The sequence below is a fragment of the Rhinolophus ferrumequinum genome, assembly GCF_004115265.2.
Source record: "Rhinolophus ferrumequinum isolate MPI-CBG mRhiFer1 chromosome 5 unlocalized genomic scaffold, mRhiFer1_v1.p scaffold_110_arrow_ctg1, whole genome shotgun sequence".
Lineage (NCBI taxonomy): Eukaryota > Metazoa > Chordata > Mammalia > Chiroptera > Rhinolophidae > Rhinolophus > Rhinolophus ferrumequinum.
Window position 1 is genome coordinate 7230177 of NW_022680355.1, and position 15329 is coordinate 7245505.

At 39.7% G+C, this 15329-nt stretch overlaps 1 protein-coding gene across 1 annotated transcript in view; it reads left to right on the forward strand.

Annotated features, from left to right (window-relative positions):
- Positions 1-6022: 6022 nt before the first annotated feature.
- Positions 6023-15329, forward strand: part of LOC117019174 (sperm-associated antigen 6-like) — a 53392-nt gene continuing 44085 nt past the window's right edge. Inside the window, 2 exon segments of the mRNA XM_033100688.1 lie at positions 6023-6447; positions 6533-6628. Of these exon segments, the coding sequence (XP_032956579.1) occupies positions 6423-6447; positions 6533-6628 (121 nt within the window). The 5' untranslated portion in view covers positions 6023-6422.

Below are 15329 nucleotides of genomic sequence, written 5' to 3' on the forward strand. Positions count from 1 at the left end.
AGGAAATTCATTACAATAAAGTAAATTTACAATAGAATGATATAAGCAACCTTTAAAAAAAGATTTAAGAAAATGCATTTTCATGAACTTTAATATACACAATTCATATAGGCTCTCTAAACTTAAAGAGAGACTCTAGTGCAACACAAGTCTACTATATTATCATGGTCTGCAATGGGTCCTGGGAATACCCTTTCCCAGAAAGATAACTGATACCAGTTACTTGTATCACTTAAATATTTGCCATACATAGAGAGTACTGTGCTTAAGCATCACATTAATAAAAATCAATTTTTTAAAATCCAACTGTGCTACAAGAAGTCTCTATCTTCACTGTCCCCATTTGGTGTACTTAGTATTGCAAGGCACTCTTTAAACCAAAAGTCTGTAAGTTTGCTTTTCTTTAGGATTTGACTATAAACATACTGGCATTATTTGTTACACTTCCAAGACGTTTACCCTTGAGTTATAATTAAAATGATAAGCGATTAAGTATTATTTCACCAGGAAAAAAGCATTCCTAGAACAAAAAGCATTTCTTTATAATTCATTTCCTGTTTTACTAATGGGGAAAGGTATTTCTTCTAACAGGTGGTCATTAATCTTTTTTTATGTTTTTCATATGAGGAAAAAATTTATCCTTTCATATAAAGTACTTTTATTTTCCACTTTAAAAAATAAATATGGGTTAACGCTGGAGTAGGAGGCAAATTAAAGTAATCCAGCTTTACCAGTATTCAGTCAGATGTTTCCTCTGAAATAACAAAAAATGATAGGAGGTGGAGTTGCAAACTGTAGTGCAAGTATCTCCTCTTAAAGAAGGAGATGCTGTGCTACCGCGTCTTCCAATCTACTCTGCACGTTAGCAGAACTCACTCTCCGCTGATAATCTCTGTGGGGATACGCAGAATGGATAGATAGCCTATGCTAGTTTTGTGAAAGCAGAAATCTTGACAACCTTCTCTCTCTACTTTCGCAGTATTTTCTAGGAGTCAGAGTATACAGTCGATTATTCTTCAGAGTAATCAATAAGCAAGAAGTTTTGGCTTGGGACTTGATAAAGCGAAATGACGTAAAAAAATGAAACTCGCACATGCGCAATGAGGTGCAGCTTTTTTCCTTTTTTTTTTTTAAATCAGCTTTTGGCTGCTCACCCAGCCTCTGGGATCCGGCCTGTGCTGCTGGGTTCAGGGAACTGGCTGATGAGGTGGTGCAGGGTTCCCACACCCCACTCCGGGCAAAGAGCGTCTGGAGTGCGTCTACGCCCCCGTTCCTTCCCCTCAACGGAGCTCTCGTTTCATAAATCCCGAGAGAAGCAACTCAGGGGAAGCAGGGCCGAACGGAGCGGCCGTGGCGAGCTTTTCTGGCTGCGCCAGCGCTTCGGGGCCTCAGCTCCCGGGTTCCGGTCTCCGCCCGCTGCAGGCTCGCCCCTGCGGGTCAGCCGCACGGTTCCCTGGCCCACGGCTCAGCGGCACCGCGGCCAGGCTCGGGCCAGGACCTCTCCGCGGCGGCCCGCGCGGGGCGAGGTTCCTGCACAGGCCTGGCCGCCGAACCAAAGCGAAAGGACAGAGGCCTTCTTTACCTCGCCCCCGCCCCCGCCCCCGCCCCCACCCCGGCAGACGCCGGCGCTACGGGACCCACGGCCCGGGGGAGCTGCGAGGTAGCCGCAGAGGGACCTCCCCCGCTCGCCCGCACTGCGGGCGCAGCGCCCCCCGCCCGCCCCTGGAGGTCGCCCCCGCGGGAGGGAGGCCGCCGGCCGAGCCTGCGCCGCGCTTCCGCACTCGCGCCCTCGGGCCGCGCTTCCCCGCTCCTCCCTCCCTCCCTCCCGCGCCGCCGGCCCTCCCTCCCCCGCGCCCTCTTTTCGGCCTGGCCCAGCGACTGGCGGCGGGGGCCTCGTGGGGTTTTAACCCAAACCACAGCCTGACCCCAGGCCCAACCTATATCCGGCGCCCCTCTCCCCTAGAAAGTGCGCGGAGAGCGCGGAGTTCTAGAAGTTCCTTGAAGTTCTAGAAACTTCGGGATAAAGGAAAAACCGCGGACGTCCGGGAGGACGACACCCTTCCCTTCCTCTCGGACCCCAGCCCCCCCCCTCCCCGTGAATGGCAGTCGTCTGCCAGGGCCAGCGCCGTGGACCCGGGAATACCGCTCCCACGACACGCGGGGACCCTCCCATGTGTCACTTTGCGGCGCCGGCGTAGAACCTTCCGTTGGGGGGTGGCAGGACTCGCATCTGTGCGGGCCTCGTCCTCCGCGGTCGTGGTCCGGGTGCGGGCTTGGTGGGCTCTAGAGGTCGAAAGTTTCCTCTGTGGCACCTCCCATCTTTGTCTCTTGTGTCCTGTACTGATGAAAAAGGGAGGAAGGAATAGTACCCACCATCTCGAGACAAGTCCAACAACGCCAAGATTCTAAAGGGGTGGTGGGTCTGGGCGGTGCTGAGGAGAAGTGGGTGACGGACTTCTGTGTCAGGGCGCTTAGAGGTTTCTATTTTGTGATCGAGGCTTTGGGTACAATTTTTAAGGAACACCCACGTAAGTCTTTAGAAAGAAGATATTCAATACACACACACACACACACTCCAAGTAGAAGTATTTTTTTATTAGTGTCCCATTGTCTTAGAAAATGTTATGCTTTATTTCACACTTCTACCTTAGAAGCATCAATTTTTAGTATCATTCACTTTGTTGTATGGTGCTTTTGGAGGTGAAATTATTCGTATGCAGAATCCCCCTAATGACAGTTTACTTTGGGAGTGGGAAAGATGCGTTTAATCTCTGCATCCACTGAATTAGTGGAAAAGGAAGCCATGTACAGGTGTACCTTCAGAACTGTGGGGCCAGCTAAATCACTGCCATGTTAACGTTTTATTGGCCTTAACACTAAAAGAAACGTAAAAACTTTAAATTGTAAAGAGTTGACTTTAAAAGGCTTGAAAAGCAAAGAATTGGAAAGAAGACACAAACACAACTCAAGCATAGAAATGTTAATCGTTCCTTCCTAGATGGAAGTGTCCGAGTATCTCCTGCCCTGTGAACAAACTTCATGGAACAATTTGGATGGTCTGCTCAGACGTTTTTCCCAAAAGAGGGATAATGCAACATTTAAGATGTCATATGTTTGCTTTCCTCATTATAGATACTATTTTGAGTCTAATAACTTGGTTATAGGGTGTGTAATGCCTTTGTTTTTAATTCAAGTATGTAAATATGGAGTTATTTCAGTAATTTTAGATTTGGTGTTGGCAAAATTTTCGATTGTGTTCTCATAACTTGAACAATTACAAGCAATTGCCAAAAGAACGCCTATTTAAATGCTAACACTATGTTTTACTTCTTTGGGGGAGGAGGGAAGGAGATTTCACATCTACATAAAACTCAGCTAATTTTTCTTAAAACCAAGATTATTTAAGTGATGTTTTAGGTAGTCTCATCTCTTCACTTAGGTTACCCTAAGTCCCTCATCTTTGCTCCCAAAACACTTTCCGTTCTTAGAGCAATCACAGCCTTTAAAACAGGGCAGGCTGCAGTATATGCTGGTTGAATGAATACTTTATTTACATGTCTATTTCCCACTAGGTATCATGTGCTAGAAAGACAGGCACATTCTGTTATTAGCAAAGTGTTTGGCACATACTGATAATTTAATATGTGTTTCGCTTCGAGGAATATGTATACACACACACATTTCACTTTGATTTACATCAAGAGCAGATTTTAAAATGGGGATGTTAATATCTCATTACCACATATAAAGCTTTAATTTTTAAAATTCAGCTGGGAGCAAAGGAAAAAAACACATGTATGTTAAAATTAACAAAGTTTCTTTTAGGCATGTGTAGAATATATACCCATAATAATGAGATGTTCTGAATTTCCAAAGCAGATTTTTAAAGAGAAACAGAACAGGATTTTAAAACTGGCTTTATACTGACATCTTTTTGAGTCTCATTTTCATACATAGAAGGATTGAAGGCAAAGATGATTTTGAAGTTACACATGATTAGCTATTTACAAAATAGCCAAAGTCTTCCAAACAAATCTTTCCTGGAAACATTTTTACAAGTTGTTCAGATAAGTTTCATTCTCAATCAAATGTATAATATGTCAAGTACATTGTATATCTATATTTAAAGTCAGCTGGTACTTTAAGAACTTTAAGTATTCTTAAATAGCATTTAAAAAACCCTGACATATCCCTTTATATAGTTTTCTTTCTCACTGCTTAACTCTTAGGAGTATGAAAGTGATAACTTTATAAAACATAATGGCATTTTATTTTAAAGTTAGGAAATTGAAAGGTGTGTCAGAAAATATAGATTGGATTTCTTGTCAGTAAAAGTAATCTGTTGCCATATTTTATATTAGAATTACTAAAATTCATTTATATGTATATTATGATCATTCTGTTACATTTATCCATTTAATTTTAAAGACTTCTAAAAAGGAAATATAGAATAAAGAGCAAGGATCTAGTTTCTTTAACATGTCCAATTCCAGATATAAATTAGGAATCCTATATTGTGTTTTATCAGGAACAATACAATTTAACCCACAGATGTTGTTAATGATCCTCAGAATCTATAGTTAAAAGTAAGTTAGGTAGCATTCAACTTTAAGTTTTCAAACTTTGTAGCATTCTATAAATAGACTTATATTTATAGGTTTAGACCTTTTCCCCCACCACTGAGCTCTTTCCTCAACACTTTTAAAGTAGAAAATACATAGTAAAACAATTACTAAAAATGGAAGCTGTTGTAGCCTGGGAGTTTGAATTGTTTAAGGACTGAAACCAATTAGGGAACATTTTAGTTTTAAGGGGATTTTTTTTTCATAATGCAACAAGGAACTGAAAACAAAATTACAATGAAGGTTTATTTGCAATTTTAATTATTTGCTCAATCTGTTTCCCCCCACATCTCTAAAGAAATGGGAACACACAAAAACTTTAATTTTAAAGGACCTGTTTCCTTAGGGAAACATGGAGATCATTGTGAAACTTATGCCTTAGAGTTAAGGGACCGTAGGTATCACTGGCTTCTGAACTGGAGCAAAAGACAGGCACCTGCTCTCAGGGTAGCAGGGATCCGCCTGAACACACTTACTGTTCTCTCTGATTGCGGGTCCATTCTCCTACTATTTGGGGCTCCACAAAATAACAGGACTTTATCAGAGAGCTCAAGTCAGAGTGAGATCTCCAAGATTATTTCATAGGACTCACCCAGATATGAGAACCAGCTAAGTTTGCATGTTCCCTTCTACTGAAGATGAGATAATCAAGAGGTTTCCTGTCTTGGCACTACTCAGCACAGATGTGGCTATTTACACCACACCTGGAGAAATTGTAGTTTCTGATGGAGAAACATTTAACATTGACACCTGTCATTGAAACGTTTGGTATACTGTTTTCAGGGAAGCTAGAAACCAGCGATAGACTGAGTAATTAATATTTGTTAAATGAGACTGGGTAGCGTTAAAGGTATATAAGCTAGGGAAGTCCGCTTAAGATAAATTGAATTAAGACTTTCCAGGTAAAGATTCTCTCTCCCTTTCTTTTGAAAATCTCATTCAGCAAAAAAATGAAGCCTAAATTTAAAGGACAAAGTCAAAATGTTTAAAAATCACATAAAAGTAAGTACACAGCAAACCTAGTAGTAACAGGAGAAAGTCGGTAAAGACAAGACATTAATCATATTGTTTCCTTGTCTGCTGCTCTTGTTGAAGCTCTAGGAGTGCTTATTAAATGCTTTCAATACAATATAACTAAGTGTATGAACACGGTTGTCGTGACGCTCCAGGACTCCCGAAACCCGAAATGCCAGGTCTATAAAAGCTGGACCACAGGGGAAAACATGTAACTTGAAGGTTTCATTGACGATAATGTATCAGATTGCACAAGGCCACACACAAGATTTCTCCTGACCGTCGAAGCCAAGACGACTTCATTGCGCAGTTTCCTTGTTTCGCCGCACTTCCACGGGGTTCTCCCAGCGCGTGGGGCTCCGCGGCCCGGACGACTTGCGCGCAGTCAGGCAGCTACAAGGGTCTGGGGTCCCTTTGTAAAGAACCTGTTCTGCGGGCGGACGTCCGAACCAGCAGGATAGTGACACCCGACAGTGCAGAGCTCGTGCAGCCGCTGGGCGCGTTTGGCACGTCGGGGGGGCCCCTGCAGGCGGAGTTCCCCGGGGCCGGTCACCCTAGCGCGGGGCCCTGAGACCGTGACGTCACGCCCGAGACTCACCGTTGCAGCGAGACCGCCGCGTTGCGGTTCCGGTCGGTTGCCTGGGAGACGCCGGTACACAAAGAGGACAGTTTGCCGTTGGAAGCCGAGTGGCCTCCGCAGTCGCCCCTTCCACGCGGACTCGCTGGCCCGGCGCACACGAACAGCGTCGCCCCGGAGGTCGTGGCCGGCGGAGAGCTGCGGGCGCCATGAGTCAGAGGCAGGTGGTGCAAGGTAGGGCGCGGGGCGGGCGCCCCGACGGCTGGCGGCGGGAGCTGGGGACCGCCGGGCGGCCCCTCCACCGTGTCTCTCCCTGCAGTATTCGAGCAGTACCAGAAAGCCCGGACTCAGTTCGTGCAGATGGTGGCAGAGCTGGTGACCAGACCCCAAAACATCGAGACCCTGCAGAACGCGGGTGAGGCCTCACTCCGAACCCGCGTCGCCTCTCACACCCGGCACCGTGTCACGTGGTGCCTTCGCCTCGCCCTGCACCTCAAGTCGCCCCGGGTCCTCGGCCCTGCCTCGCCCCTCACCGGTACCCCCGCCGCCTCAGCGCCCAGCGTCCCGGTCCGCCCCTCCACGCTCTCCTTACCCCGCCTCCCTTCCCCCGTCTGCGCTCCCCTGTCTGCTGAGCTTTTGGGGAGGAGAAGGATGGGGACTGGAGGACGGCGTCCCTAAATTCTTCCAGTCCTCGGAGAGGGCAGTAGAAACATTCAGCCTCTTTAGCGGGACTTTAGGGGTGAGGCCGAGAGGGTTAAGCTTCCACATGGGTCCCTATTTCCATCTTTATGGCAACCAGAAAAGTGTCGGTTGAAAGTCAAAGCCAAACGAATTGCCTGGAAGTCATTTTACGTGAATGGGAATCTGCCCTAATCAGACTTATTTTATCCGGGTGCCGTTGCATGTCATCCTGCCTTTGATCACCTTGGACTTCTTCACACCAAAGGAATTCCAGAGCGGTTGCCACATAATTTCTCGTTTTGCAGTAGTGAAAGAGCAATGATATGCTTGAATATTTTCCAAGAGATTCAACGTAGGTAAAGACCTAGTTTTGAGATACCTTTCTGGTGTTCTCATTTTACCCTTCAGTTCGAACTCAGGCAGACTCTGTAGAGAGAGGAAGAGTGTGTGTGTGATTCGCTTCTTATCTGTTAACATAAAGAGAGATGATAATGGTTTCTCTCTCTCTCTCTCTCTCTCTCTCTCTCTCTCTCTCTCTCTCTCTCTCTCTGTCTCTTTCTCTCTCTCTCTTTCTCTCTCTCTCTCTCTTTCTCAATTCCTCCACCATCTGAACTTAAAGTAAGATAGCATTTTAACACTAGTGTGTCATGAGAAACGAGAAACCTTCAATTTATAGGATATGATCTTTAAAACGCATTTAAATTTACATGAAATTAAAAGAAAAATAAGAACATATGGACAGGGCAAGAAGACATAATGGTTACTCTAGTTTTTTGTTTTGTTTTGTTTTTTCATTTTTGGAGAGTAATTACTACTGCACCGACGTGGTAATTTTTTTGTGTGTTTTTATTTGGGGTCAGGGGATGTATTTAGAATTGAGAAAGTGTATTTTACAATCATTTTTCAAATCTTTTTATTTTGAGATAACTGTAGATTGACATATATTTGTAAGAAACAATGCAAGACCCCGTGTACTTTCAAACTGTAGTGTGACGTCACAACCAGGATGTCAGCACTGATAAAATCCATTGATTTAATGTAGGTTTCCCCAGTTTTATTTGTACTTATGTGTGCGTGCGCATGCGTGCTATACAGTTTTATTCTGTGTTTATGTATCACCACCCTAATAAGATACAGAACTCTCATCACCAGGAGCATGCGGTATGTTGCTCTTTCATAACCACACCCACCTCCCTCTAGTCCCTAACCCTGGGCAACCACTAATCTGTTCTCTATTTCAAAAATTTTGTCATTTTAAAGTTGATAATATTTTGTTCTGCAATTATTTCACGTGGATTAATTTTCTTCTGCATGTGTGTATGTGCTTGTATGCAGGCAAAGTGTAGTCCTCAGTGTATGCAGAACAGTGTTGGACACACTGTTAGTATATACACTGACTAAAGTTTATTAGAGCGTGTTACATTTTCAGAATGCACTTAGTGCTTAGATTTTTTTTCCCTCTGAGTTCTACCCAATGGTCTTTGTGAATGGACACTTGCTATTTACAAATATTTAATTTTTGGAGAATATATAGCTAAACTAAAACATTTTTAAAAGGGAAAATGATTGACATTTATTACAAATTTGATACTATAGATAACACTTAAGATACAGAATATCATGTTTTAGTATAATAGTGGCAGGTTTCTCTTCCCATACATGTACAATGTAGAATATGTTATGGAATTTAATCAATTCAAACTGTTAAGCTAAGTGATCACTAAAGTATTAAGTGCCTTAGATATGACATTTTAAATAGCCACCTACTTTCACTTCTGGTCTGTCTTGTGAAGGGATGGAATACAAAAGGAATATAAATTAATGTTTTGAAGTTTTCTGCGCTTGACTAATAAAATCTTGATGGAATACTAAGGTTTTGCTCTTCCTGAGAAATTTAACATACTTCATGTTATCTAGATTCAGTTTAAGCACTCCTTTAGTTATTTTAAATAGATACATATAATGAATATTCCAATATATTTATTATTTTAAAAATAATAAAAAATATTTAAAAATAACCTGAAGACTTTGTTATGAAAACTTCTTTTAATAGTCAATTAACTATTCAAATTAGTTTATTCTTTTCTAAAACAATCACCATGGGTTTAAAAATGCATGTGAACGAGCCACCATATGTGTGCATCAATTATATTTCTGATCAAGTTTTTTTTTTTTTTTTTTTTTTTAGCCAAGTGACTTCATTTTGCTAGCTAAGACACCAGTGCATTTTATTCCTGACTGGCATAATCTCTGCATATCTGGGAGGGTTTTGCATCCAAGATAAAGTGAAAAAAATTTCCATATAGGCATCATGATAAGTCAGTAGTTCACTGACGTAAGAATTTTTGAATTGATTAACTGCAAAAGGAACATTAAAGGTGACAATGATCAATAGAGTTTTATTTTATTTTAAATCTCTGCTCTTTTTCATTGTGTTTTTGATTATGCTAATGAGAGAATTTGCCCTATTAAATAAGTTTAAAGTAATTACTAAAGCAAAGTCTTGCAAGATATCTTCTTTAGAGTATTTGGACAAAAATAAGTTTGATTTCTAATCAAAATTGTTACTGGAAAGAACTGTACAATGTGTGTATAACCTAGAGTTATTTTTTTTCTCATTGAGATTTTCTTCTTCTAAATCAAAAAAGCATATATAAAAACATCAAAAAGTTTAATGTTTGTCATAAAGTCTCTACGCACCCTCAAACCTTGTATGTTTGAACCATATTTTGCAGAGATTTAAAAATAATTTTGATACTTCCCCTTTTTGAATAATTAGTAACACATGACTGTAATAGTAGTAATAATATTTTGTCACTACCAATTGTAGAATTTCAGTAATTAAAGGTGGTTGTTTAATTGTAAAATATAAGAAACATGTTTTATGGCACATTGGAATACCAGGCCACTGTTGGGTTATTTGGGAGTTCTTTTGAAATAAGTTAATAAAAGCTCCAAGAAAAGTATTTTTAAACTGCTTAGCTAAATAAAATAAGCTTATGAAGCAGCTATTTTTATAAGAAAAGTGGGGATAAAATATAAAATAATCCTTTGTAATATGTTCCATATAACCTATAGTAAAACAGTAAACATAGCAAACCAGTAGGTATGCACATTTTCAGAAGAGTAGAAATACAAAAGTTTGCATAACATTTGAAATATGCACCTATATGAAGCTAACTTGCAAGTTGAGCCAATTTAATGGGTTCAGAATTCAAGAAAATAGTAACATGTGTTTACAAAAATGATTTTAAATTACATGTTTCTGGGGCAGTGTAAAAGTCTTCAGCTTAATGTTCTACTACCTCAATTTACTGTGAGAAGGAAAAGCCTGTGGTGTTTATAATGTATTTAAAATATATCCTGGTAGGTAAAAGTACCATGATTCTCTTATAAAAGCTACTGTTCCATAGGATAAAGAGAATTAGTAGAGCAACTTGAGAAAACTTAGCCAATCATGCTATTCAAATTGATGCATTTTGTTAATGTAAAAGGAGTCTTCTATTTGTAAATGTGACAATCAACTTGAAGCACTCATTATTTTTAAAGATGGTTTTTTTTTTTTAACATATGCTTAAATGGGAAATAGTCTAGGGAACTATGAAAATTCTGAACTTGTAGCACCTAACAATGTGTCCTAAAAACAAGATTATTTAGAATTTTATTCTGTGTTCTAACCCATAATCCCTACATGGCTGTTATCTGTTTTGATATCTGAGCCTTGATGCATAAATAGAAAATAATATAGTGAGGGCTGGGTTCTCATTGTTTTCTTAGGACAAACTGGACAATTAAAAAAAAATCCAACCTGTAGATGAGCCTATGAGAGGGGTGCTCAGAAATGGCAAATTGTGTGGGTTAAATTTAAATGTTACACATTAAATATGTTTGAAAAGTTAAATATTTCCTAATTCCACTTTACTTTTGAGTGTTTTTTCATGGCCTTTGCTCCTCTGACAAGAACTTCCCCTACACTTCTTTGTCTAATTAATTTCTACTCATTCTTTGTAGCTCTGGTTAGATGTTGAGTCCTCAGGGACATCTTCCTTGAGCCTCATAGTAAGTCAAGTCTCCTGATTTATGCTTTTCTTATTCCTAATATTTCTCTTTCATAATACTTATCACAACTGTAATGATTTAGTTTCTGCTTTCTCCACTAACTGTAAATTCCATGCTTAGCATAATGCTTAGCATAGAGCAGATGTTCAACATATTTGAATAGAATAAAGGAAGGAGTAATTATTTTTCTAAGTGTTTTTACATCTCTTACAAAATTAGATTCTTATAACAGCTCAGGCAGGTAGGGTAGGTATGTTCTTCAGTGTGGATGCTTAAGCCCATAAAGGTCAGGTAATTGCCCTCGTCACAAAGTGAGTTAGTGGCCAAACTGGGACTGAGACCAGTTTCTTAATTGCTGCAGCCTGACCTGGTGCTCTTTCTGCTTGTAGATATTAGTAAATTATTTCTAAATGGTTCTAGGAGTTCCTAATAAACCTCAATGTTCACTGTTAAAACAAATTGTCTGTTGAGCCCTTTGGGTACCAATGGCTGTCCAGTAATTGCGCATAATTGGTTTTGGGGTCTCCTTGAGGACCATTACGGGAGCTTCAGTGGAGGCCAGATGCAGAGGACTAACTTTGATAAATATCTGAAGGTTTGATAGAGTAGGAGAGTATTTAGGGCTTAAACTGGCCTGGGAGCTCTAGAGAATCTTTCAGCTTCCTCTGGTTTCTAAGGAAAAGCCTTATCAAACCTGAAGCTTGTTAAGAGCATCTTGGGAAAAGTGTGTAATCCACTGGAAGTTGTAATCCACAGAGAGTTGTTGGACTGAGACCCTGCCAGGATCAGGGAAAGTGCAGAGGAGACTTCATCAGAGCTCAGGGTGGTCAGCTGGCGTGGGATTGACTGCCTGCTGTCCTGGGAATTTTGAGAACACACAAGGTAGAGCAACAGGGAAGGGGAAGCACTTGATATTTATTGGTTGATTGATGTGAGTGTGTATTTAACACTTCTGTTTGTTTTGCATTTAATCATACTTTATGTGAAGGACTTTTCTTCCAAGTTTTTTGGGGACAGGACTTTGGGATTTCTGTTGACTAGATGTACTGGCCCTAGGAGAAATCCATGGCCACATGTAGAAAAAATTGGGCCTTCCCTTGAACACCAGTCAAATTTCCCTAATTTTCAAAGTGAAATATGCCCTAATGTTTTTTATCATAAGGGTAACTCAATTTAAAATTTATTGTTCAAGTTCTGTTAAAAGTCTAGCTGAAAACAAGTGATATTTGTGTTTGTGTGTATGTTTTGTTATGTGCCCCAATGTTTTTTATCATAAGGGTAGCTCAATTTAAAATTTATTGTTTATTCAAATTCTGTTAAAAGTCTCGGTGAAAACAAGTGATATTTGTACTTGTGTCTATGTATGTATGCGTGTTTCTCCAAAGGAAATGATTTCTATCCACTTATGTGTGTATTCTAAATTCTATCTCTGTGTCAAGATAGAATCACTATTAAATTGTATATATTGACTAGATTACATTAGTTTTCCATTAGAAATGTCTTTATAGGATTAGCCTAATAATATGCCCTCTTTTTAATTTTTAAATTGGGGGCTTATTTTTAAAATAGACAATTTCCCCATAGCCTTAAATCTGTCATTCAAGACATTGTCCATTTTGTTGTTAATTTTTTTTTATACAAAGATGTGGTCTTTTATTTAACTTGTCTTCATAAATTATTATATGTCAAGCTAGTCCTAGGTATGAAATTTCAGGAAAAAAAATTGTTGCTACTTCCTTCATTTCACAAAGTGGTTCCCTTTTTACTTTTGCTGCCAGGAAGCTCAATGCTCTGTTGAGAGCTCAACTGCAGAACTATCCCTAATCCATGTTTTTAATAAAATTGTTAGTCCCTCTCTCCACCTCTCCACTACATGGTTCTTAATAATTATCTTTGTTATGCATATCTTTTAGAGTAAGCCATCCCCCCCAAAATTAGAGTAGGTGGCATATGAAAAAAACAAAAATTAATTGTATCTGAAGATATAATTTTGAACTGACTGCCTTACAAAATTTTCCTCTTCAGATATTACTCATGGAACCTTTGGAGTAGACAACCCTTTTAGAACTGTCCTATTTATTCTCTACATGTTAGTTTTCACAGTTAGTTCATTCATTATTCAATAAACATTTATTGAGTGTCCAAGTGCCAGATGAATGTTTAGACTCTGATCATGAAAAAATACATGGACTCTGCCCTTAGGGAGCTTATTTGCTAATGAGGAGACATATAAATAAATAAAATACTGTTTGGTGAATGTCTGAAGATAGACATATGGAGCACATATGAAGGGTACTTAACTCAAGCTTTCGGAGTGCGGGCCTCTGTTCATGGCAGTCTTGTAGGAGGATTTCCTAGGAGTTAGCCAGACGAAGAAGGGGGAGGGGCAAACTGCATTCAGGAACATTATGTGTAAAGGCCCAGAGGCAAGAGAAAACGAGGTGTGTACTTGATAGAAAATGCATATGTTTAAGTATGACTGGAGCTTCTTGGGGTAATATGGCAAGGCAGAGGAAAGTCAGTGGCTAGAGGATGTCAGCCTTAATTATGAAGGACCTCATCTGAAGTTGGGACTCATCCTGAAATTGTCTGAAAGCCATTGAAGAGTTTTAATTAGAGGAATGATGGGATCTATTTTGTGCTTTAGAGAGATGATTTTCATAGTAGTGTGGAGAACAGATCGGAGGGCATTAAAACAGGATCAGGAAGTCCAGGTATTCATTTTTGCTGTAGCAATCACACTGGGTAAGAGATCTGCAGGACTTGTGACTTAATAGAAGGGGTAGGAGCACGTGAGGAGAGAGTTCCAGATGAGCCCAGGCTTCCGGTTGCTTAGGTGCATTAGAGCCATTCATTCGTGGAGAAAGAGGATACAAGAGGCAGAGGGAAATGATGACCTCACTATCAGTGCTGACGGCGGTTATAGTGTGTTGGGACATCTGTGTGCCAGTGACTACGGTAAGCAGTTTGGGTAGGTAGGGCTCTGGAGTGCAGGAGACAGGTCTTAGCTGGTAATAAAGGCTTGGATATGTGGGACTTACACGTTCATTTGAAAAGTATAGTAAAAGCCCATTTTATATTTCCTCATGTAATTATAAACATGTAAGTTCCAATTGCTTTATCTAAAGTGAAATGTAAATTGAACTTGCTATAACTTGTATGCTTTACACACTCAGTTCGAATCTCACGTATAGGTGGTGATGGCTGTGACCTAGTGGAGAGACAGACAGTTGCCCTGGAAGAATGAATGGAATTTCGGTTTAATATAGTAATCATAGAAGACAGCTACAGTGATGTTAATGGTAGAATAATGTGAATTCAGCAGATTATGCCCTTTGCATTCTAAAGCTGGCAACAGGCCAGTTTGCATTGGGAAATGGTAAATGCTATATAGTGCATATTAAATACATACATACAGTGATTCCTTGCCCTCTTAGAAGAGTTGCTGGTTGCTCTGTGAGTCAGTAGTCTCAGTCCCATCTTCCTCTCATCCTTTTCCACTCAAAAATGCCATGTCAGGTGTGGTAGCCCTTCACTCATAAACAACTATGTTAACACTGAATCACCAAACAAAATTCAGAAGATATTATAGTTAATGGGAATAAATTTAAAAGAAGAAAGTAGACTATTCTTGATCATAAGAGTTTCTTGAATTATTTACCATCATAATGGAATTCTATGTAAAAACACTATACATGTTCTGTGATTCATTCTGACTCTTTTAATAAATTGTAAGACTCTTTGTTGTAAGGGATATAACATCTAAAATCATAACTGCCTTGATAGTTATGACAGTGAAAATGTATTTCATAGAAAACAAAACAGATATGTGGTGCCAAAATTTATGATATCTTAATCAAATTCAGAAATAGTGGCCAGAGGTATATAATCATAAAGGCTGGAAGAAAACAAAACAAGGCCTGAGAATTCTTATTCTAAAAAAAAGGAACAAAAAGGAACACTTACATACTTTCAAGTAAAAAATGACTAGTGAAGGAAAATGAGAACATGTTGTAAAATTTACAGTCATGAGACTTGCTTCAGAAAGTTTGCAGTCATGTAAATGTAATATTATAGAAACAAAATTTTTTAAATCTATTAAAATTGTTAAGTGTAATTGGAGCTACGTTGTGATGACAGAAAACGTAGTGATTAGAGTAGTAAAAGCTAAGTGAATGGTGGTGTCTAGAGTCAAGACCACAAGTTTTTCAGTAAGAGCCAGTTGTGTATTCAGAAGTATGCTAGATAATTTGAGAAATAGAAAATAAACATAAAACAGAAACCCTGCTCTAGAGATGCTTATTATTTTACTGGGGAGATAAGACATTTGTTCACGTAAAACAAAGTAGAAAACCTCATAACATGCTATGTCAAGG